This window comes from Macaca fascicularis, chromosome 8, assembly GCF_037993035.2.
Source record: "Macaca fascicularis isolate 582-1 chromosome 8, T2T-MFA8v1.1".
In the NCBI taxonomy this organism is placed as follows: domain Eukaryota; kingdom Metazoa; phylum Chordata; class Mammalia; order Primates; family Cercopithecidae; genus Macaca; species Macaca fascicularis.
In genome coordinates, this window is record NC_088382.1 from 42,612,077 (window position 1) to 42,635,130 (window position 23,054).

The 23,054-nt window shown below is 37.3% G+C and overlaps 1 protein-coding gene across 1 annotated transcript in view; it reads left to right on the plus strand.

The window, feature by feature from the left end:
• Window positions 1-23,054, plus strand: part of LOC102121434 (disintegrin and metalloproteinase domain-containing protein 32) — a 170,976-nt gene that overhangs the window by 84,857 nt on the left and 63,065 nt on the right. The window contains exon 12 of the mRNA XM_005563131.5: window positions 15,358-15,538. Within this exon, the coding sequence (XP_005563188.4) occupies window positions 15,358-15,538 (181 nt within the window). The remainder of the gene's footprint in view (window positions 1-15,357; window positions 15,539-23,054) is intronic.

Consider the following 23,054-nt stretch of genomic DNA (forward strand, 5'->3'; position numbering starts at 1 on the left):
ACTGAAGGAGATAGAGACACAAAAAACCCTCCAAAAAATCAATGAATCCAGGAGTTGGTTTTTTTGAAAAGATCAACAAAATTGATAGACCACTAGCAAGACTAATAAAGAAGAAAAGAGAGAAGAATCAAATCGACACAATTAAAAATGATAAAGGGGATATCACCACCGACCCCACAGAAATACAAACTACCATCAGAGAATACTATAAACACCTCTACGCAAATAAACTGGAAAATCTAGAAGAAATGGATAATTTCCTGGACACTTACACTCTTCCAAGACTAAACCAGGAAGAAGTTGAATCCCTGAATAGACCAATAGCAGGCTCTGAAATTGAGGCAATAATTAATAGCCTACCAACCAAAAAAAGTCCAGGACCAGATGGATTCACAGCTGAATTCTACCAGACGTACAAGGAGGAGTTGGTACCATTCCTTCTGAAACTCTTCCAATCAATAGAAAAAGAGGGAATCCTCCCTAACTCATTTTATGAGGCCAACATCATCCTGATACCAAAGCCTGGCAGAGACGCAACAAAAAAAGAGAATTTTAGACCAATATCCCTGATGAACATCGATGCAAAAATCCTCAATAAAATACTGGCAAACCGGATTCAGCAACACATCAAAAAGCTTATCCACCATGATCAAGTGGGCTTCATCCCTGGGATGCAAGGCTGGTTTGACATTCACAAATCAATAAACATAATCCAGCATATAAACAGAACCAAAGACAAGAACCACATGATTATCTCAATAGATGCAGAAAAGGCTTTTGACAAAATTCAACAGCCCTTCATGCTAAAAACGCTCAATAAATTTGGTATTGATGGAATGTACCTCAAAATAATAAGAGCTATTTATGACTAACCCACAGCCAATATCATACTGAATGGGCAAAAACTGGAAAAATTCCCTTTGAAAACTGGCACAAGACAGGGATGCCCTCTCTCACCACTCCTATTCAACATAGTGTTGGAAGTTCTGGCTAGGGCAATTAGGCAAGAGAAAGAAATCAAGGGTATTCAGTTAGGAAAAGAAGAAGTCAAATTGTCCCTGTTTGCAGATGACATGATTGTATATTTAGAAAACCCTATTGTCTCAGCCCAAAATCTCCTTAAGCTGATAAGAAACTTCAGCAAAGTCTCAGGATACAAAATTAATGTGCAAAAATCACAAGCATTCTTATACACCAGTAACAGACAAACAGAGAGCCAAATCATGAATGAACTTCCATTCACAATTGCTTCAAAGGGAATAAAATACCTAGGAATCCAACTTACAAGGGATGTAAAGGACCTCTTCAAGGAGAACTACAAACCACTGCTCAGTGAAATAAAAGAGGACACAAACGAATGGAAGAACATACCATGCTCATGGATAGGAAGAATCAATATCGTGAAAATGGCCATACTGCCCAAGGTTATTTATAGATTCAATGCCATCCCCATCAAGCTACCAATGAGTTTCTTCACAGAATTGGAGAAAACTGCTTTAAAGTTCATATGGAACCAAAAAAGAGCCCGCATCTCGAAGACAATCCTAAGTCAAAAGAACAAAGCTGGAGGCATCACGCTACCTGACTTCAAACTATACTACAAGGCTACAGTAACCAAAACAGCATGGTACTGGTACCAAAACAGAGATATAGACCAATGGAACAGAACAGAGTTCTCAGAAATAATACCACACATCTACAGCCATCTGATCTTTGACAAACCTGAGAGAAACAAGAAATGGGGAAAGGATTCCCTATTTAATAAATGGTGCTGGGAAAATTGGCTAGCCATAAGTAGAAAGCTGAAACTGGATCCTTTCCTTACTCCTTATACGAAAATTAATTCAAGATGGATTAGAGACTTAAATGTTAGACCTAATACCATAAAAATCCTAGAGGAAATCCTAGGTAGTACCATTCAGGACATAGGCATGGGCAAAGACTTCATGTCTAAAACACCAAAAGCAACGGCAGCAAAAGCCAAAATTGACAAATGGGATCTAATTAAACTAAAGAGCTTCTGCACAGCAAAAGAAACTACCATCAGAGTGAACAGGCAACCTGCAGAATGGGAGAAAATTTTTGCAATCTACTCGTCTGACAAAGGGCTAATATCCAGAACCTACAAAGAACTCAAACAAATTTACAAGAAAAAACCAAACAACCCCATCAAAAAGTGGGCAAAGGATATGAACAGACATTTCTCAAAAGAAGACATTCATACAGCCAACAGACACATGAAAAAATGCTCATCATCACTGGCCATCAGAGAAATGCAAATCAAAACCACAATGAGATACCATCTCACACCAGTTAGAATGGCGATCATTAAAAAGTCAGGAAACAACAGGTGCTGGAGAGGATGTGGACAAATAGGAACACTTTTACACTGTTGGTGGGATTGTAAACTAGTTCAACCATTATGGAAAACAGTATGGCGATTCCTCAAGGATCTAGAACTAGATGTACCATATGACCCAGCCATCCCATTACTGGGTATATACCCAAAGGACTATAAATCATGCTGCTATAAAGACACATGCACACGTATGTTTATTGCAGCACTATTCACAATAGCAAAGACTTGGAATCAACCCAAATGTCCATCAGTGACAGACTGGATTAAGAAAATGTGGCACATATACACCATGGAATACTATGCAGCCATAAAAAAGGATGAGTTTGTGTCCTTTGTAGGGACATGGATGCAGCTGGAAACCATCATTCTTAGCAAACTATCACAAGAACAGAAAACCAAACACCGCATGTTCTCACTCATAGGTGGGAACTGAACAATGAGATCACTTGGACTCAGGAAGGGGAACATCACACACCGGGGCCTATCATGGGGAGGGGGGAGGGGAGAGGGATTGCATTGGGAGTTATACCTGATGTAAATGACGAGTTGATGGGTGCAGCACACCAACATGGCACAAGTATACATATGTAACAAACCTGCACGTTATGCACATGTACCCTACATCTTAAAGTATAATAATAATAAATAAATTAAAAAAAAAAAAAAAGAATGTTGAATATTGACCCCCACTCTCTTCTGGCTTGGAGAGTTTCTGCCGAGAGATCTGCTGTTAGTCTGATGGGCTTCCCTTTGTGGGTAACCCGACCTTTCTCTCTGGCTGCCCTTAAGATTTTTTCCTTCATTTCAACTTTGGTGAATCTGGCAATTATGTGTCTTGCAGTTGCTCTTCTTGAGGAGTACCTTTGTGGCGTTCTCTGTATTTACTGATTTTGAGTGTTGCCCTGCCCTACTAGGTTGGGGAAGTTCTCCTGGATGATATCCTGAAGAGTGTTTTCCAACTTTGTTCCATTTTCCCTCTCACTTTCAGGCACCCCAATCAGACGTAGATTTGGTCTTTTCACATAATCCCATACTTCTTGCAGGCTTTGTTCATTTCTTTTTCTTCTTTTTTCTTTTGGTTTCTCTTCTCGCTTCATTTCATGCATTTGATACTGAGTCGCTGATACTCTTTCTTCCAGTTGATCAAGTTGGTTACTGAAGCTTGTGCATTTGTCATGTATTTCTCGTGTCATGGTTTTCATCTCTGTCAGTTCGTTTATGGCCTTCTCTGCATTAATTATTCTAGTTATCAATTCTTCCACTCTTTTTTCACGATTTTTAGTTTCTTTGTGCTGGTTACGTAATTCCTCCTTTAGCTCTGAGAAGTTTGATGTACTGAAGCCTTCTTCTCTCATCTTGTCAGTCAGTCTCCGTCCAGCTTCGATCCGTTGCTGGTGATGAGCTGCGTTCCTTTGCAGGGGGATATGCGCTCTTATTTTTTGAATTTCGTTTTTCTGCCCTGCTTTTTTCCCATCTTTGTGGTTTTATCTGCCTCTGGTCTTTGATGATGATGATCTGCTGATGGGGTTTTGGTGTGGGTGTCCTTCCTGTTTGATAGTTTTCCTTCTAACAGTCAGGACCCTCAGCTGTAGGTCTGTTGGAGATTGCTTGAGGTCCACTCCAGACCCTGTTTGCCTGGGTATCAGCAGCAGAGGCTGCAGAAGATAGAATATTGCTGAACAACGAGTGTACCTGTCTGATTCTTGCTTTGGAAGCTTCCTCTCAAGGGTGTACTCCACTCTGTGATATGTGGGGTATAGTGGGGCATGTCTCCCAGTTAGGCTACTCAGGGGTCAGGGACCCACTTGAGCAGGCAGTCTGTCTGTTCTCAGATCTCAACCTCCATATTGGGAGATCCACTGCTCTCTTCAAAGCTGTCATACAGAGTCGTTTGCGTCTACAGAGGTTTCTGCTGCTTTTGTTGTTGTTGTTTTTGTTGTTTAGCTGTGCCCTGTCCCCAGAGGTGGAGTCTACAGAGACTGGCAGGCCTCCTTGAGCTGCTGTGAGCTCCACCCAGTTTGAGCTTCCCAGTGGCTTTGTTTACCTACTTAAGCCTCAGCAATGGCAGGCACCACTCCCCCAGCCTTGCTGCTGCCTGCTGTGCTTTCAGTGAGGGAGGCTCCCTGGGCGTGGGACCCTCCTGGCCAGGTGTGGGATATAGTCTCCTGGTGTGCCCGTTTGCTAAGACCCTTGGTAAAGCGCAGTATTGGGGTGGGAGTTACCCGATTTTCCAGGTGTTGTGTGTCTCAGTTCCCCTGGTTAGGAAAAAAGATTCCCTTTCCCCTCGTGCTTCCCAGGTGAGGCGATGCCTCGCCCTGCTTCAGCTCTCGCTGGTCGGGCTGCAGCAGCTGACCAGCACCGATTGTCCCACAATCCCTAGCGAGATGAACCCGGTACCTCAGTTGAAAATGCAGAAATCACCTGTCTTCTGTGTTGCTCGAGCTGGGAGCTGGAGACTGGAGCTGTTCCTATTCGGCCATCTTGTTCCGCCCCTACATATTTCAATTTAATGTGTTTATTAAAAAGCCTTGGAGTATAAGTAGCCAAAGTGATCTACTTTTACTTGATACACAGTTAATTAATAGGTACGCTTTAGCAGGTGTCAGTAATACCAGCAGTGATTTATTGGGTACCTATTAAAAGTCAGATAATTGAATTAGATACTTCACTTATTTAATTATACTTAATTCTCACAGCCTCACCTATCTATGAGGTAGACAGGCATTATCCCTATTATGCAGATGAAACTACTAAGACTTAGATAATTTAATCACTTTGCCTAACTATGTCCTCATAAGTCATAGGGTTGGTATTAGTCAACAAGTTTATCTAATTTCAAAGCCTTGTTTCATTCTATAGTCTACACTTCCTTCATATAGAAGACTTAATATATTGGCATTCACTTAAACTAAGTAGCAAGAAAATATTAGTAACATGTATTTGTAGTAAATTCATTTTTATACTTAAGCACTCCTTCCATGATATCTTTTTTTTGGGTAAAACTATGTCTAAATGGATTTTTATTGTTGAAAAAATTCTACTGATACATAATAATTATACATATTTATTGGGTACATGTGATATTTTCATATCTGTATACCTGTGTAATGATCAAATCAGGGTAGTTAGAATATCCATCCTCTCAAACATTTATCATTTCTTTGTGTTGAAAACATCAAATCTCCTCTTCTAGCTATTTTGAAATATACAATAAGTTACCATTAATTACAGTTACCCTACTTTGCTATTGAACACTAGAAATTATTCTATCTAACTGTGTCTACTTATTAACTAACCTCTCTTCATTCCCCTACCCACTCTTCCCAGTCTCTGGAAAGTATCATTCTACTCTCTCTCTCTCTTTTTTTTTTTTTTTTTTGAGATGGAGTCTCACTCTGTTGCCCAGGCTGGAGTGCAGTGTTGCAATCTTGGCTCACTGCAAGCTCCACCTCCCAGGTGCACGGGATTCTCCTGCCTCAGCCTCCCAAGTAGCTAGGACTATAGGCACCTGCCACCACACCCGGCTAATTTTGTTTTTGTATTTTTAGTAGAGATGGGGTTTCACCATGTTAGCTGGGATGGTCTCGATCTCCTGACCTCGTGTTCCACCTGCCTCGGCCTCCCAAAGTGCCTACTCTATATCTTTATGAATTAAACTTTTAAAGTCCTGCACATGATTGAGAATTGTGATATTTGCCTTTCTGTGCCTGACTTTTTCCACTTAACCTAATGACCTCCTGTTCCATTCATGTTGTTACAAATGAAAAAACCTCATTATTTTCTATGGCTGAATAGTATTCCATTGTGATGTATACCACATTTTCTTTACCCATTCATCCATTGATTCACACTTAGGTTTATTCCATGTTTTGTCTATTGTGAATAGTGCTGCAATAAACATGAAGGTTCAGGTATCTTTCTAATATACTGATTTCCTTTACTTTGGATAAATACCAAGTACAAAGATTGCTGGTTTGTATTGTAGTTCTAGTTCTAGTGTTTTGAGAAACCTCCACAATACTTCCTATCAAGGCTGTATGAATTTACATTCCCACTAACAGCGTATGAGTTGCCTTTTCTCAACATCATTGCCAGTATTTGTTAGTTTGTATGTTGCTTGATAATAGCCATTCTAACTGGGGTGAGATCATATCTCATGGTGGTTTTGATTTAAAAATTTCCAGTGATTACTGATGCTGAATATTTTTTCATGTCAGAAAAGACAGCAGGTTGGCAATTTGTATGTCTTCCTTTGAGAAATGTCTATTCAAATCCTTTGCCCACTTTTAAGTGGGATTATTTGTGTGTGTGTGTTTAAACTTTAATTTTAGGTTCAGTTGTACCTGTGCAGGTTTGTTATAAAGGTAAACTTGAGTCATGGGGGTTTGTTGTACAGATTATTTTGTCACCCATGTACTAATCCTGGCACCCAATAGTTGTTTTTTTCTGATCCTCTCCCTCCTCCCACCTTCCACCCTCAAGTAGGACTCAGTGTCTGTTGTTCCTCTGTATGTGTCTATGTGTTCTCATCCTTTAGCTCCAAGATATGTGGTATTTAGTTTTCTCTTCCTGTGTTAGTTTGCTAAAGATAGTGTCCTCTAGCTCCATCCATTGTCCTGCAAAAAACATGATATCATTCTTTTTATGGTTGCATAGTATTCCATGGTGTGTATGTGCCGCATTGTCTTTATCTGGTCTACCAATGATGAGTATTTAGGTTGACTTCATGTCTTTGCCGTTGTGAATAGTGCTGCAATGAACATTATACGTGCATGAGTCTTTATGATAGAACGATTTATATTCGTTTGGGTATATACCTAGTAATCACATTGCAGGATTGAATGGTAGTTCTATTTTTAGCTTTTTGAGGAATCACCAGTGTTTTCTACAATGGTTGACCTAATTTACACTCCCACCAACAGTGTATAAGTGTTCCTTTTTCTCCACAACCTCACCAGCATTTGTTTTTTTTTTGACTTTTTAATAAGCATTCGGATTGGTATGAGATGGTATCTCATTGTAGTTTTGATGTGCATTTCTCGAATAATCAGTGGTATTGAGCTTTTTTTTCATACGCTTGTTGGCTGCATGTATGTCTTCTTTTAAAAAGTGCCTATTCATGTCCTTTTCCCACTTTTTGATAGGGTTGTTTGTTTTTTTTCTTGTAAATTTGTTTAGGTTCCTTATAGATACTGGATATTAGACCTTGGTCAGATACATAGTTTGAAAATATTTTCTCCTGTTCTGTAAGCTGTTTGTTTACTCTGTTGATTGTTTCTTTTGCTGTGTAGAAGCTCTTTAGTTTAATCAGATTCCATTTGTCAATTTTTATTTTTGTTGTAATCGATTTTGGAGTCTTCATCATGAAATGTTTGCCAGTTCCTATGTACAGAATGATTATTGCCTAGGTTGTCTTCCAAGGTTTTTACATGTTGGGCTTTACATTTAAGTCTTTAATCAATCTTGACTTGATTTATGTATATGATGTAAAGAAGGAGTTTCAGCAGGAATGGTAGCAGGTCTTCTTTTTCCATCTGGTAGAATTTGGCTGTGACTCCATCTGGTCTTGGGTTTTCTCTTTCGGTTAGTTGGCTATTTATTATTGATTCAATTCCAGAACTTGTTATTGGTCTTTTCAGGTAGTTAATTTCTTGCTAGTTCAGTCTTAGGAGATTGTATGTGTTCCAGAATTTATTCATTTCTTCTAGATTTCCTAGCTTGTGTGCCTAGAGGTGTTTGTGGTAGTCTGTGATGGTTATTAGAATTTCTGTGGGGTCAGTGTAACATCCCCTTTGTCATTTCTAACCTTTACCATTATGTAATGCCCTTCTTTGTCTTTTTTTATCTTTGTCCGTTCAAAGTCTGTTTTGTCTGAAATTAGGACTGCAACACCTGCTTTTTTCTGTTCTCCATTTGCTTGGTCGATTTTTCTCCATTCTTTTATTTTGAGCCTATGGATGTCATTGTATGTGAGACGGTTTTCTTGAAGATAGCATATCATTGGGTCTTATTTCTTTTTCTAGCTTATCACTCCATGTCTTTTAATTGGGACATGTAGCCTGTTTACATTAAAGGTCAGTTTTTATACGTGTGAATTTGATCCTACCATCGTGTTGTTAGCTGGTTATTTTGCAGACTTGTTTTTTGTGTGGTTGCTTTATAGTGTCACTGCTCTGTATATTTCAGTGTGTTTTTGTAGTGGCTGGTAATGGTCTTTTCTTTCCACATTTAGTGCTTCTCTCAGGAGCTCTTGTAAGGCACATCTGATAGTAACTAATGCCCTCAGCATTTGCTTGTCTGATGTCTTTGTTGATTTTCTGTCTAGATGATCTGTCCAGTGCTTCAAGTGGAGTGTTGAAGTCAACAACTATTATTGTATTGGGGTCCATTTCTCTGTTTAGTTCTAATAATGTTTGTTTTATATATCTGGGTGTTCCAGTGTTTGGTGCATATATATTTATAATTTTTATATACTCTTGCTGAATTGTTCTCTTTATCATTGGAGACTTTTTTCTTTTTATGTGTTTTGTCCTATAATCTATTTTTTTTCTGACATAAATAGTGAGTGTAGCTACCCTTTCATGCTTTTGGTTTCTGTTTGCCCAGAATGTTTTTTTTTTCCTTTTCCTTCACTTTTGATCTACATGTCTTTACAATGTAAGTGAAGTTTTGTAGGCAGCATATATATTTTTAAATCCTTTCAGCCAATCTATATTTTTCAATTTAGGAATTTAAGCCATTTATATTTTAGATTATTATTGATAGATTAGGACTTACTCCTGTCATTTGTCAATGTTTTGTGATTGTTTGATATATTCTTTCTTTCATTCTTCTTTTTTTTTTTAGGCAGGGTCTCACTTTGTCACTCAGGCTGGAGTAAAGTGGTGTGATCTTGGCTCACTGAAACCTCTACCTCCTGAGTTCAAATGATTCTCTTGCCTCAGCACCCCAAGTAGCTGGGACTAAAGGTGTGCACCACCATGCCTGGCTAATTTTTGTATTTTTAGTGGAGATGGGGTTTCACCATGTTGGCCATGCTGGTCTCGAACTCCTGACCTCAGGTGATCCACCCACCTCAGCATTCCAAAGTGCTGGGATTACAGGCTTGAGCCGCTGCTCTCAGCCTTTCTTCCTCTTTTATTATATACCTTTACATTAGATAATTTGGGTCGTGAGAACATTTAACATTTTATTTTTTTTTCTCTTCTCCTTTTCTCTTCTCATCTGTTCCATCAGTGAGTTGTATACTTGTATGTGTTTTCATGATGGTAGCTATTCTCCTTTTACTTCCTGGTTTAGGATTCTCTTAAGCATTTCTTATAGGACTAGTCTAGTGGTGACAAATTCCTCGTTTTTTTTTCTTGTCTGGAAAAGACATTTTATTTCTCCTTCATTTTTGAAGGATAGCTTTGCATATAGTATTCTTGGCTGATAGTTGTTTTCTTGCAGTACTTTCAATATGTACTTTCATTCTCTCCTGGCCTATAAGGTTTCTGCTGAGAAATCTGCTGTTATTCTCATGGGTATTCCTTTATATGTGACTTGACATTTTTCTCTTTCTGTTTTTAGAATTCTCTGTTTGTTTTCTACTTTTGATAGTTTGACTATATATGTGCTTTGAACAAGACCTTTTTGGTTGAATATATTTCGAGATCTTTTGTTACCTGTATCTTGACGTCTATATGTCTTGCAAAACTTTGGAGAGTTTCAGCTATTATTCCTTACATAAGTCTTCTGTGCCTTTACATCTCTTCTTCTTCTAGTCCCAAAATTTGAATATTTGGTTCCTGTATGGTGTTTCATATGTCATGTAGGCTTTCTGTCATATATGTATATAATTTGTCTGATCAGGTTATTTAAAAAGCTCTATCTTCAAGTTCAGAAATTCTTTCTTATGATTAATCTGGTCTATTGTGGAAACTTTCTTTTGTATTTTTAATTTTATTTATTGAAATAATCAATTTCAAGATCTCTGTTTAGTTCTTTCTTATGATATCTATCTCTTTGTTAAATTTCTCATTGAAATTATGAATTGTTTTCCTGATTTCTTTGTATTATTTATCTGTGCTCTGTTTTGTCTCACTAAGTTTCTTTATTATCATTATTTTGAATTATTTTTCAGACATTTCATAGATTTCTTTTTGTTTTGGCTCTGTTACTGCATAATTTTTGTATTCCTTTAGAGGTATATTTTTTCTTTCTTTTTTCATGCTTTTTTATGTCTTTACATTAATATCGGCACATCTGGTGTATCAGTTGCTTCTTACAATTTTATGAATTGACTTTAATGGGGAAATACTTTTCCCTATAGATGTATTTATAGATGTATCCAGGTGACATGCTCAGGTGCCAGCAGTGGTGGCAGTTGGTAGAATGGACCTGTTCTCAGGTCTCCAGATGGCGTGCATGGGCACTGAAGTCAGCAGGTGGGGCAAGCTTGTCCTCAGGCCCCAGAACAGCATGTTATCAGGCCAGTCCCAAGTCCCTCTGAAGGTAGATGCAGATACACAGTGACCTTGACATTGGAGGGTTCTAGCTTGCCGTCAGTTGCAGCAGCCCTGGGCAGGAAACTTTCAAGCTCTGGGTAGAATTTGTTTGGTTCCCTTCATCCTTGAGGTAGCCTTTTTGGTGCACTGCACCACTCATTTCCTGGGCTGTAGATGCAGAATCAGCTAGAGTGCTGGAGACACAACTACATTCCTGGGTCAATCCTGTTTTGTGACACTGCAGCCCTCTGGGTGGATGTGTGGGTATGTCAGTGGGATGATAGGGATGTGGAGATGCTGGAACTGTTGGGATTCAGTTCAGGATCGAACCTGAATCAGGTGGTTTGGTGGGGCTGGGCTCTCAAAATGGTGTAGTGCTGTGTCAGCTTGCGTCTTGGTGGGTGGGGGATGGGGTGTTTGGGACCCAGCACAAACACCCTCTGTGAAACAATACCAACTTGTGGACTCCAGGCACCTGCCTACACTAATCTCAGAGCCTTTGTGGGCTGAGGGACTGTCCCATCACTAGGACTGCAGCCGTCCACAATGGGAATGTGGGTGGCTGGGCATCTTGTTTACCTTCTCTTGCGATGAGGAGTTGCTTCTGGATTTGAACTTATTATGGCCAGGCTGGCTTCTTTGCTCCTCTCTCTTTCTATGCCTCAGAAGTCTTTTTTGTCACTTTTCCAATGAATTCCAGTGTTCTCTCTTAGAACCTCTATTTAATGTCTGGTTATCTGCTTGTTCTTTTGGTCTTTTTTGTGCATGAGAAAAGTGCCAGTCTCCCTTAGTCAGCCATTTTGAAGCCCCCTCCTATTCCTGATATATCATTTTGATAATTTAATTTATATATAGTTTTTAAAAGTGACATCTTGTGTCTTTCTTATTCATACATTTAAAAAATTTATAATTGACCAAAATTTTTACGTGTATATGGGGGCACGGTGTAATGTTCCAACATTTGCATATATTGTATAATGATGAAATTAGGGTAATTCCGATATCCATCACTTTAAACATTTATCATTTCAGTGTGGCAATAACATTCAAAATCTGCTCTTCTAGCTATCTTGAAATATGCACTACATTGTCATTTGATATAGTCACCCTACTGTGTAATAAAATACCCGCACTTACTCTTCCTGTTTAGCTAACTTTGTACACATTAACCAACCTCTCCCAGTCTTCCTCTCTCTCTTCCCCTCACCAGCCTCTGGTAACCACTATTGTACTCTCTATTTCTATGAAATCAACTTTTTAAAAATTTCACACATGAGTGTAATCATGTGGTGTTTGTTTCTGCGGTCTGGCTTATTTCACTTAACAGAATGTCCTCCTGCTCCATTTATGTTGTCAGAAATGATAGGATTCCATTCCTTTTTATGGTGGAATAATATTCCATTTACATATATACCACATTTTAAAAATTAGTTTATCTGTAGATGGACATTTATATTAATTTCATGTATTGGCTATTGTGAATAGTGCTGCAATAAACATGGGAGTGCAGATATCTCTGTGCTATTCTGATTTATTTTTTATAGCTATAAACCCAGTAGTGGATTGCTGGATCATATAGTAGTCCTATTTTTAGGTTTTTGAGGAAGGTTCATATTGTTTTTCATAATGGTTGTGTAATTTACATTTTTGCTAAGAATATTCAAGATATTGCCTTTATCCCCATCTTTTATAGTGTGTAATTTTTTTGTCTTTTTGATAATACCCATTTTTTGATCACAAAGAATGAAACAAACACAACCTAAAAACTCTACCCTTTAACTCCCTTCTCCCCAATTTTGAGTTTTTGATCTCTAAATTTACATATTTTTATATTACCTATCTCTTAAAAATTGTTATTGTTTTTCAATATCTTTGGCTTTTAATCTTTATACCAAAGATATGAAAGTTTTACACCCTATAGTTACAGTGTTAGAGTGTTCCAAATTTGTTTACTTTTATACCTTCACATGTTTTCTTGTTGCACATTAGCATCCTTTTCTGTCAGATTGAAAAACTTCTTTTAGCATTTCTTATGGTTTGGTGGTGATGAATTCCCTCCACTTTTGTTGGTCTAAGAGTTTTGAATCACTCCTTCATTTTTAAGGATAGTTTTCCTGGGTACAATATTCTTGGTTGAAAGTTTTTTCCTTCAGGACTTGGAATATGTCATTCCACTCCTTCCTGGTCTTTAAGGTTTCCATAGAGAATTCTGCTGCCAGATGTATTGACACTCCTTCATATGTTATTTTCTTCTTTTCTCTTACTGCTTTTAGGAGTCTCTCTTGTCCTTGACCTATGAGAGTTTGATTATTATATTTATGCCTTGAGGTAGTTTTATTTGGGTTGACTCTTCTTGGTGATCTTTGACCTTCTTATAACTGGATATTTATATTTAGGTTTGGACAATTTTCCATTATTATTTATTTGAATAACCTTTCTACCCCCTTTCTCTTCCTCTACTCCCTTTGAAGGTCAATGACTCTTACATTTTCTTTTTGATGCTATCTCATTGATCCAATAAGTGTTCTTTGTTCTTTTAAATTCCTTTTTTCTTTTTTCTTCTTGATGTATTTTCAAATAGCCTGTGTTTGAGCTCATGAATTCTTCCTTTTGTTTGATCACCTCTGCTTTTCAGACCCTCTAATACATTTTTCAGTTTATCTGTTATTGCTCCAGGAATTCTGCTTGATTTTTAAAATTATTTCAATCTCTTTGTTAAGTATCTCTGATAATTTTCTGAATTGTTTCTCTGTGTTTTCTTGATGTTATTTGAGCTTCCTCAAAACATCTATTTTGCATTTTCTGTGTAAGAGTTCACACATCTTTCTCCAGGTTTGGTTACTGGTGCCTTATTTATTATACTTGATGGGATCATATTTTCCTGAATGTTATTAATGCTTATGGCTATATCTGGGCATTAAAGAATTAAGTATTTTTTCTAGTCTTCACAGTCTGGCCTTGTTTGTACTGGTCCTTCTTCAGAGGACTTTACGGAAATTCCAAGAGTACTGGCTGATGAGTTAAGACTGTGGTCACTGCTGCCATTTCAGCACTAGATAGCACCTTAAGCTCAATTATGCTGTGGCTCTCTTGAAGATTCCTATGTATCCAACCCTGATGGACTTGGGGCATATCAGAGACAGTCCTGTGGGTTTCCAAGCCCGAAGTCTCTTGCTCACTTCCTTTTTCTTCCCCTAGCAGAAGGAGTCGCTGTCTACACTGCACTGTCTGAAGTTGCAGGAGAGGTGTGTGTGCACTTTCATGGCCACTGCAACTGGCAGCTTACTGGCTCACACCTGAATCCCATGGTCTCATAGACCAGCACAGTAATGGTTAGGGTTTGCTCACCTAACACCCACAGTCACTATTACCTGATTGCTGCTGATATTTATTCATGGCCTAAAGCTTCCTTCGTCAGCCAGTGGTGAAGCTGGCCAAGGCTTGGCTCCATCCCGCTGGGGTGGCGAATTGCCTTCTGAGCTGGGGCAGGTCTAGAAGTCTGTGGGCACCAGCTGGAATCAGGGATCACGGGGTTCAGCTGTTGCTTTGTTTTATGGTAGTGGGGCTGGTACATGTTTCTCAGGCAAAGTCCCATGCACACTTCTTTCTCCCTCTCCTAAAAGACAAATTCACTCTCTATGTGCACTGCTTCAGATTGGGGAAGGGATGGTGTAGGCAATGCAAAACTGTCATTCCTACCCTCTTCAATGTGTCTTTTCTTGTTATTATGCCAACCAGTTACTGTGATCTTTTACCTCATTCTTTTAGCTCTTGTGAAGGTATTTTCTTGCATGGATAATTGTTCACTTCAGTGTCCCTATGGAGGGATGATCACCGGAGGGTTCTATTCCATGATCTTGCTCTGCCTTCTCTTCCACATCTCATCTCTTAAATCCTCACTTTCAAGGTAATGTGCACAGACAAATCTGTAATGAAATCTGGCACATAACAGGTACTCAATAAATCTCAGTTTCTTCCTTGCATTACAGATGTTTACTATATACAAATAAAGTAAAAATGGACTTCCTATGGAACTGTTCAATGAATTCTCTTTATTATTGGTATATGGGCATAATAATATATAATTTTGATAAATATACAATTTTTTTCTGAGCTATTTGAAGAAGTTCAGGACTAAGCACATTATCATTTGTTTAATAAAATTTTGTTGTTAATTGGGTGTTAATTTTTATTTGAAGTGATGTCTGTCCAAGTCTGGGTGCTAATTTTTATTTGGAATAATATCTGTTCAAATCCTTTGCCTATTTTAAAATTGGATTACTGTGTGTGTGTGTTTTGCTGCTGAACTGTACTTAGCTTTGTTTTAATAAGAACATGTATTCCAGTGAATAAAATCACATGACGTCCTCAACTATGATTTTGGCCTCTAAGCACTTACTGTAAACATTTGTAATAGTCAATTGAATTTAACATTTTGAAATTAATTTATATCATATAGAAATGTGTTTTCAGAAGTATATTGCCAATGACATTATATGGATTCATCTTTAGGCAATCCAATGGTGTGAAGACTTTTAGCAGTTGCAGTTTGAGGAGCTTTCAAAATTTCATTTCAAATGTGGGTGCCAAATGTCTTCAGAATAAGCCACAAATGCAAGGAAAATCTCCAAAACCAGTCTGTGGCAATGGCAGATTGGAGGGAAGTGAAATGTGTGATTGTGGTACTGAAGCTGTAAGTATGATAACTAGGAAAATTGATTAATGAATTTATTTTTAGTTTATCTTTTTCATAAATGTCATGTATCTCAAATGAGTACCATGCAGAATGTTGACAGTAAGTGAAGCTGGGTTGAAATACAATAAAATACTGTCTAGGTTTTGTAGGTTGAAGAATTTTGAACAGGTTTAAAATGTACTGCACAAAATTATTGGTAATGGGAAAGAGAAGAGTCTAGAATAAACTTTTGAGTTTCAGACTACATAGAGTTCTTTACAAATCTCTGCTTAACCTTTGGACATTTTACAGATGTTTTAATGAAGATTGATTAAGCAGCCCAATGTGTCCTTTAGGGTTTTACTTCACAATGGAATCAGTAGTTAGTACAGGAATCTGTATCAATATTGTAATATGAACACTAGATATTTTGGTTATTCACTTGATAGGGAAACTCTGAAAATATAATGAATTCAAAAGGCCTAGGGTTTAATGCTTTTATATAATTCAATATTTGTAGCAGTACTGCAAATGTTATAAATTTCCTTGGTTACAAGGCAGACAAAAATTTATTAGGATTTGTTCCATCCATAGGTCTGAATTACTTGTACCATATCACATTATTTTAATTACTATGTTTTTGTATTATGTTTAACAATTTAGTAAGAACAAGTCCTTTCTTTATTTTTTATTTTATTTTAATTAATTTATTTTTTGAGATGGAGTTTTGCTCTTGTTGCCCAGGCTGGAGTGCAATGGTGCAATGTCGGCTCGCTTCAACCTCTGCCTCCCGGGTTCAAGCGATTCTCCTGCCTCAGCCTGCCAAGTCGCTGGGATTACAGGCACCTGCCACCATGCCTGGCTAATTTTGTATTTTCAGTAGAGACAGGGTTTCATCATATTGGTCAGGCTGGTCTCAAACTCCTGACCTCAGGTAATCCACCTGCCTCAGGCATTCCGAAGTGCTGGGATTGCAGGCATGAGCTACCACACCTGGTTCTTGATTTTTTTTTTTTTTTTTAAATCAATTTCATTGGGGTATAATCCACATACAGTAAAATGCACCCATTTTAAGTGTACAGGTTGATGAGTTTCAACAAATGTATATAACCTTTGGTATAATTAAAATATATTTTTTCATAATCCCCAAAAGCTTATTCATATTTGCAGTCATTTCTACCTCCACTTGTCTCCAGACAATTTCTGATTCTGTTACCTTTGCCTGGTCTAGAAAGTCATATAAATGAAAGGACATAGCACATATTGTTTGTGTCTGGCTTTTTCCTTTCAATATAGTGTTTTTGAGATTCATCCATTTATTTCATATCACAATAGTTTCTCCCTTTTAATTTTGAGTAATATTTAATTGTATAGATATACCATAATCTGTTTTAAACATTCACCTGCTAATGGACATTTAAGTTGTTAAACTATTGGTCCATTATTCTTAATTTGTACAAGTACAACTGCTAGGTCATATGATACATGTATGTTTATAAGAAATTGCCAAAATATTTTCCAAAATGGTCATATCTTTTTACACTCCTGTCAGCAGCATATGAAACTTTGAGTTCCTTCGTATCTGAACTAGAATTTGTTATTATCCACTTCTTAAATTTTAGCTATTCCAGTTGTTTTGTAGTGGTTTAAATTTGCATTAACTTTTAGCTTCCACAAATAAGTGGGAACATGCAGTGTTTGTCTTTCTCCACCTGGCTTATTTCACTTAATATAATGACCTCCAGTTCCATCCATATTGTTGCATATGACTGAATCTCATTCTTTTTTATGGCTGAATAGTACTCCATTGTGTATATGTACCACATTTCCTTTATCCATTCATCTGTAGATAGACACTTACGTTGCTTCCAAATCTTAGCTATTGAGAATAGTGCTGCAATAAATATGGGCATGCAAATATCTCTTCGACATACTGATTTCCTTTCTTTTGGGTATATACCTAGGAGTAGGATTGCTGGATCATATGATAGCTCTATTTTTAGTTTTTTGAGGAACCTCCAAACTGTTCCACATAGTGGTTGTACTAATTTACACTCCCACCAACAGTGTACAAGGATCCCCTTTTCTCCACATCTTCACCAACATTTGTTATTGCCTACCTTTTGGATAAAAGCCATTTTAAATGGGATGAGATGATATCTCATGGTAGTTTTGATTTGCAATTCTCTGATGCTCATTGATGTTCAACCCCTTTTCATATATTTGTTTGCCATTTGTATGTCTTCTTTGGAGAAATGTCTATTCAGATCTTTTGCCCACCTTTAATCCGATTATTAGATTTTTTCCTGTAGAGTTGTTTGAGCTCCTTATATGTTCTGGATATTATCCAGATGGGTATTATCCCTTGTCAGATGAGTAGTTTGCAAATATTTTCTCCCATTCTGTGGGTTGTCTCTTCACTTTGTTGACTGCTTTCTTTGCTATGCAGAAGACTCTTAACTTGATGTGATCCTATTTGTCCATGTTTGGTTTGGTTTTGTGTGCTTGTGGGGTATTATTCAAGAAATCTTTGTCTAGTCCAATGTCCTGGAGAGTTTCTCCAAAGTTTTCTTGTAGTAGATTCATTGTTTGAGGTCTTAGATTTAAGTCTTTAATCCATTTTGATTTGATTTTTTTATATGGTAAGAGAGAGAGGGGCCTAGTTTCATTATCATGCACATGGATATCCCGTTTTCTCAGCATCACTTACTGAAGAGACTGTTCTTTCCCCAGTGTATGTTCTGGACACTTTTGTCAAAAATGAGTTTACTGTAGATGAATGGATTTATTTCTGGCTTCTCTATTCTGTTCCACTGGTCTATGTTTCTGTACCATATCATTTTGGTTAGTATTCCTCTGTAGTATAATTTGAAATCAGGTAATGTGATTCCTCTAGTTTTGTTCTTTTTGCTCAGGATAGCTTTAGCTATTGTGGGTCTTTTTTGGTTTCATGTAAATTTTAGGATTTTTTTCCTATTTCTGTGAGGAATGTCACTGGTATTTTTATAGAGATTGCATTGAATTTGTAGATTGCTTTGGGTAGTGTGGCTATTTCAACAATTTTGGTTCTTCTAATCCATTAACATGGAATATTTTTTCATTTTTGGTGTTCTCAATTTCTTGCATCAATGTTTCATAGTTTTCATTGTAGAGATCTATCACTTATTTGATTGAATTAATTCCTAGACATTTTATTTTATTTATAGTTATTGTAAATGGGATTACTTTCTTGATTTTCAGATTGTTCACTGTTACCATATAGAAATGTTTTTCTTCTTTTTTGATATAAATGCATAGAGCTATAAACATACCTTTTATTTTTATTTTTTTTTCTCTTTTTTTTTTTTTTTTTTTGAGACGGAGTCTCACTCTGTCACCCAGGCTGGAGTGCAGTGGCCAGATCTCGGCTCACTGCAAGCTCCGCCTCCCAGGTTCCCGCCATTCTCCTGCCTCAGCCTCCCGAGTAGCTGGGACTACAGACGCTCGCCACCTCGCCCGGCTAGTTTTTTGTATTTTTTAGTAGAGACGGGGTTTCACCTTGTTAGCCAGGATGGTCTCGATCTCCTGACCTCGTGATCCGCCCATCTCGGCCTCCCAAAGTGCCGGGATTACAGGCTTGAGCCACCGCGCCCGGCCAACATACCTTTTAGTACTGTTTTGCTCTATCTCATAGATTTTGGTATGTTGCATTTCCATTATCATTTGTTTCAAGAAATTTTTAAATTTCCTTCTTAATCTCCTCATTGACCCACTGCTAATTCAGGAGCATATTGTTTAATTTCCATGTATTTGTAATAGTTTCCAAAATTCCTTTTGTTATTGCTTTCTTGTTTTATTCCATTGTGGTCAGAGAAGATGCTTGATATTATTTAATTTTTTTGAATGCTTCAAGATTTCTTTTGTGACCTGACATATGATCTGTCTATACCTGAGAACAAGTCATGTTCTGAAGAAAAGAATGTGTATTATTCAGTTGTTGGATGAAATGTTCTATAAATATCTATTAGATCCATTTGATCTATAGTGCAGATTAAGTTTGATGTTTCTTTATTGATTTTATTGATTTTCTGTCTGGAAGGTCTACTGACTGCTAAAAGTGGGGTGTTAAAGTCTCCAGCTCTTATTGTATTGGGTCTATCTCTCTCTTTAGCTCTAATAATATTTGCTTTATATATCTGGGTGCTCCAGTGTTGGGTGCATATATATTTACAATTGTTATATACTCTTGCTGAAATGAGCCTTTTATCATTATATAATTACCTTCTTTGTCTCTTATAGTTTTTGTCTTGAAATGTGTTTTGTCCGAGATAAGTCTAGCTACTCCTGCTCTTTGTTTAGTTTCCATTGGCAAAGGATCCCTTTCCATCTGTTTATTTTCAGTCTGTGTATGTCTTTATAGGTGAAGTGTATTTATTGTAGGCAACAGATCATTAATTTCTTTTGTTTTTAAAATTCATTCAGCCACTCTTTGATTTTTGATTGGAGTGTTTAGTTGATTTATATTCCATGTTATTATTGATAAATAATAACTTTCTCCTGCCATTTTGTTATTTGCCTTTCTTCTTCCTTTCCTTTCCCCTTTCTTCTCTTTCCTTTCCTTCCCTTCCCATTTCCTTCATTTTCCTCTTTCCTTCATCTTCGTTTTAGTAAAGGTGATTTTCCTCTAGTGATATGATTTAATTTCTTGCTTTTTATATTCTGTGTATCTGTTATGTGTTTTTAGATTTGAGGTTAGCATGAGACTAGCAAATACTATCTTAGAGCCCATTATTTTAAGCTGATAACAATTTAACACTGCACAAACAAGCAAGAAGACTAATCAAAATTCTGTTTTTAATTCCTCCCCCTGCTTTTCAACTTTTTGTTTTTTCTACTTATATATATTGTACTGACTATGTCGTGAAAAGTTGTAGTTATTATTTTGATTGGTTCATCATCTAGTCTTTCTGCTTAGAATAAGAGTATTTTTATGCGCCCCAGTTAAAGTGTCATAATATTCTGTGTTTTTCTTTGTAGGTACTCTTACCAGTGAGTTTTGTACCTTCAGATGATTTATTAATGCTCATTAACATCCTTTGCTTTCTGATAAAATAGTTTCCTTGTGCATTTCTTGCAGGACAGGTCCGGTGTTGATGAAATCCCTCAGCTTTTCTTTCTCTGGGAAAGTCTTTATTTCTCCATTATGTTTAAAGAATATATATATATATTTTTGCCAGATATGCTATCTTAAGGCAAAAGTTTTTTTTCCAGCACTTTTAAATATGTCATGCCTCTCTCTCCTGACCTGTAAGATTTCTGCAGAAAAGTCTGCTGCCAGACATATTGAATCTCCATTGTATATTATTTGTTCCTTTTCTCTTGCTGCTTTTAGGATCCTTTATCTTAGATCATTAGGGGTTTGATTATTAAACTCTTTGAGGTAGTTTTCTTTGGGTTAAATCTGCTCAGTGTTCTATAACCTTCTTGTACTTGGATATTGATATCTTTCTCTAGGTTTGGGTAGTTCTGTTATTATATTTTTGAAAAAAGCTTTCTACCCGCACCTCTTTATCTACCTCCTCTTTAAGGCCAGTAACTCCTAGACTGGCCCCTTTGAGGCTATTTTTAGATCTCGTAGATATGCTTCATTCTTTTTTATTCTTTTTTTATTTGTCACCTCTGTGGATTTTCTTTTTTTTTTATTATTATTATTATACTTTAAGTTCTAGGGTACATGTGCATAACGTGCACGTTTGTTACATATGTATACTTGTGCCATGTTGCTGTGCTGCACCCATCAACTCGTCATTTACATCAGGTATAACTCCCAATGCAATCCCTCCCCCCTCCCCCCTCCCCATATTAGGCCCCGGTGTGTGATGTCCCCCTTCCCGAGTCCAAGTGATCTCATTGTTCAGTTCCCACCTATGAGTGAGAACATGCGGTGTTTGGTTTTCTGTTCTTGTGATAGTTTGCTAAGAATGATGGTTTCCAGCTGCATCCATGTCCCTACAAAGGACACAAACTCATCCTTTTTTATGGCTGCATAGTATTCCATGGTGTATATGTGCCACATTTCCTTAATCCAGTCTGTCACTGATGGACATTTGGGTTGATTCCAAGTCTTTGCTATTGTGAATAGTGCTGCAATGAACATACGTGTTCATGTGTCTTTATAGCAGCATGATTTATAATCCTTTGGGTATATACCCAGTAATGGGATGGCTGGGTCATATGGTACATCTAGTTCTAGATCCTTGAGGAATCGCCATACTGTTTTCCATAATGGTTGAACTAGTTTACAATCCCACCAACAGTGTAAAAGTGTTCCTATTTGTCCACATCCTCTCCAGCACCTGTTGTTTCCTGACCTTTTAATGATTGCCATTCTAACTGGTGTGAGATGGTATCTCATTGTGGTTTTGATTTGCATTTCTCTGATGGCCAGTGATGCTGAACATTTTTTCATGTGTCTGTTGTCTGTATGAATGTCTTCTATTGAGAAATGTCTGTTCATATCCTTTGCCCACTTTTTGATGGGGTTGTTTGTTTTTTTCTTGTAAATTTGTTTGAGTTCTTTGTAGGTTCTGGATATTAGCCCTTTGTCAGATGAGTAGATTGCAAAAATTTTCTCCCATTCTGTAAGTTGCCTGTTCACTCTGATGGTAGTTTCTTTTGCTGTGCAGAAGCTTTTTAGTTTAATTAGATCCCATTTGTCAATTTTGGCTTTTGCTGCCATTGCTTTTGGTGTTTTAGACATGAAGTCTTTGCCCATGCCTATGTCCTGAATGGTACTACCTAGGTTTTCCTCTAGGGTTTTTATGGTATTAGGTCTAACATTTAAGTCTCTAATCCATCTTGAATTAATTTTCGTATAAGGAGTAAGGAAAGGATCCAGTTTCAGCTTTCTACTTATGGCTAGCCAATTTTCCCAGCACCATTTATTAAATAGGGAATCCTTTCCCCATTTCTTGTTTCTCTCAGGTTTGTCAAAGATCAGATGGCTGTACATGTGTGGTATTATTTCTGAGGGTTCTGTTCTGTTCCATTGGTCTATATCTCTGTTTTGGTACCAGTACCATGCTGTTTTGGTTACTGTAGCCTTGTAGTATAGTTTGAAGTCAGGTAGTGTGATGCCTCCAGCTTTGTTCTTTTGACTTAGGATTGTCTTGGAGATGCGGGCTCTTTTTTGGTTCCATATGAACTTTAAAGCAGTTTTTTCCAATTCTGTGAAGAAACTCATTGGTAGCTTGATGGGGATGGCATTGAATCTATAAATAACCTTGGGCAGTATGGCCATTTTCACGATATTGATTCTTCCTATCCATGAGCATGGTATGTTCTTCCATTCGTTTGTGTCCTCTTTTATTTCACTGAGCAGTGGTTTGTAGTTCTCCTTGAAGAGGTCCTTTACATCCCTTGTAAGTTGGATTCCTAGGTATTTTATTCTCTTTGAAGCAATTGTGAATGGAAGTTCATTCATGATTTGGCTCTCTGTTTGTCTGTTACTGGTGTATAAGAATGCTTGTGATTTTTGCACATTAATTTTGTATCC